Here is a 1,231-nt window from a genome sequence, read left to right as displayed (position 1 = left end):
CAATCGTCATCGTCGTCATCATCTTTCTGTTTTCAACTCTGTACAATGATGCTGGTTACAAGTGCCACACTGACGTCATACTAAATGGTGATGATGACCCCGATGACGATTACGATGGCTACACTGACGGCCGTGATGATAATAATAATAATAATTATTATTATTATAATAATAATAATAATAATCAATTTAATGACGATGGTAGTCCCGATAAAAATTTGATCAGTGGTATAAGTAGTGCTAGTGGCGGTAAAAGAGGCAGCCAAAGTGGTGTAGGTGGTAGTAGTAGTAGTAGTAGTAGTGGTGGTAGTAGTAGTGGTGGTAGTAGTGGTGGTGGTGGTGGTAGTAACGACGGCGCTGTAACGAAATGGATTATTTTATTCTCCTCTATGTCCGTTGTTCTCACTACAGCTGCTTTAATATATGTGGTTAGTTTTTGAGGATGATGATGATGACGACGACGATGATGATGATGACGACGATGGTGGTGAGGAAGAGAATGGTTGTGATGGTGAAGAAGAAGATGGTGGTGAGGGTGAGTTTTTGATGAATGTGATTGCAATGTATGACGATGAAGATGACCACCGTAGTAACAATACAATACAATCAACTGATGCTAGCCTCTGCAAATGATGATATTGATGAATAAAATGATGATGTACATGATATAAATATATATATATATATATATATATATATCATGATATCTATGTGTATATATTTTTATTTTTTTTTTATTTATTTATTTTATTTTCAATAAGGGAACCAAATAAGTTTAAATGAAAAAACTTGTGGAGAGGCCACCCTAAGTACTTTACATGAGATATATATGCAATTTAAAACAGAACAGAAAATATACAAATTAAATTTCAATGCATGCAAAAATCGATAAATATAATCAGTAGGATTAACACTCGAAAAACAAAGTTAATATCTGAACATATAAGTATATACAGATATTACTAATGAATCTACAATCAAAAACAGAAAGTAGATTGGCAATATGAGATAATTTATAGTATTTGATACAATAATTAAAAGTATGGATTGATTGAAGAGATGAATAAACGAGTCTAAGTGGACAGAAACATATGCTGAATTTAAAATAATTATTAGCGATGAAATGAGCCATATATAGTGTAATATATAAAAGGTTAAGATTTAGATGGTGGTGTCGGGATCAAGCAAATTTAACCGCGATCTCAGTTTAATTTTAAAATGGTACAATTCA

General features: G+C 32.3%; 1 protein-coding gene across 1 annotated transcript in view; it reads right to left on the bottom strand.

The window, feature by feature from the left end:
* Nucleotides 1–907: 907 nt before the first annotated feature.
* HELRODRAFT_181665 (hypothetical protein) overlaps nucleotides 908–1,231 on the bottom strand; it is a gene marked incomplete at both ends in the record, with an annotated part of 4,753 nt that continues 4,429 nt past the window's right edge. The window contains one exon of the mRNA XM_009031452.1: nucleotides 908–934. Within this exon, the coding sequence (XP_009029700.1) occupies nucleotides 908–934 (27 nt within the window). The remainder of the gene's footprint in view (nucleotides 935–1,231) is intronic.

Source organism: Helobdella robusta (assembly GCF_000326865.2).
Source record: "Helobdella robusta unplaced genomic scaffold HELROscaffold_74, whole genome shotgun sequence".
In the NCBI taxonomy this organism is placed as follows: domain Eukaryota; kingdom Metazoa; phylum Annelida; class Clitellata; order Rhynchobdellida; family Glossiphoniidae; genus Helobdella; species Helobdella robusta.
Note: the sequence above shows the minus strand (reverse complement) of the source record. Positions and strands in the feature narration are given on the sequence as shown.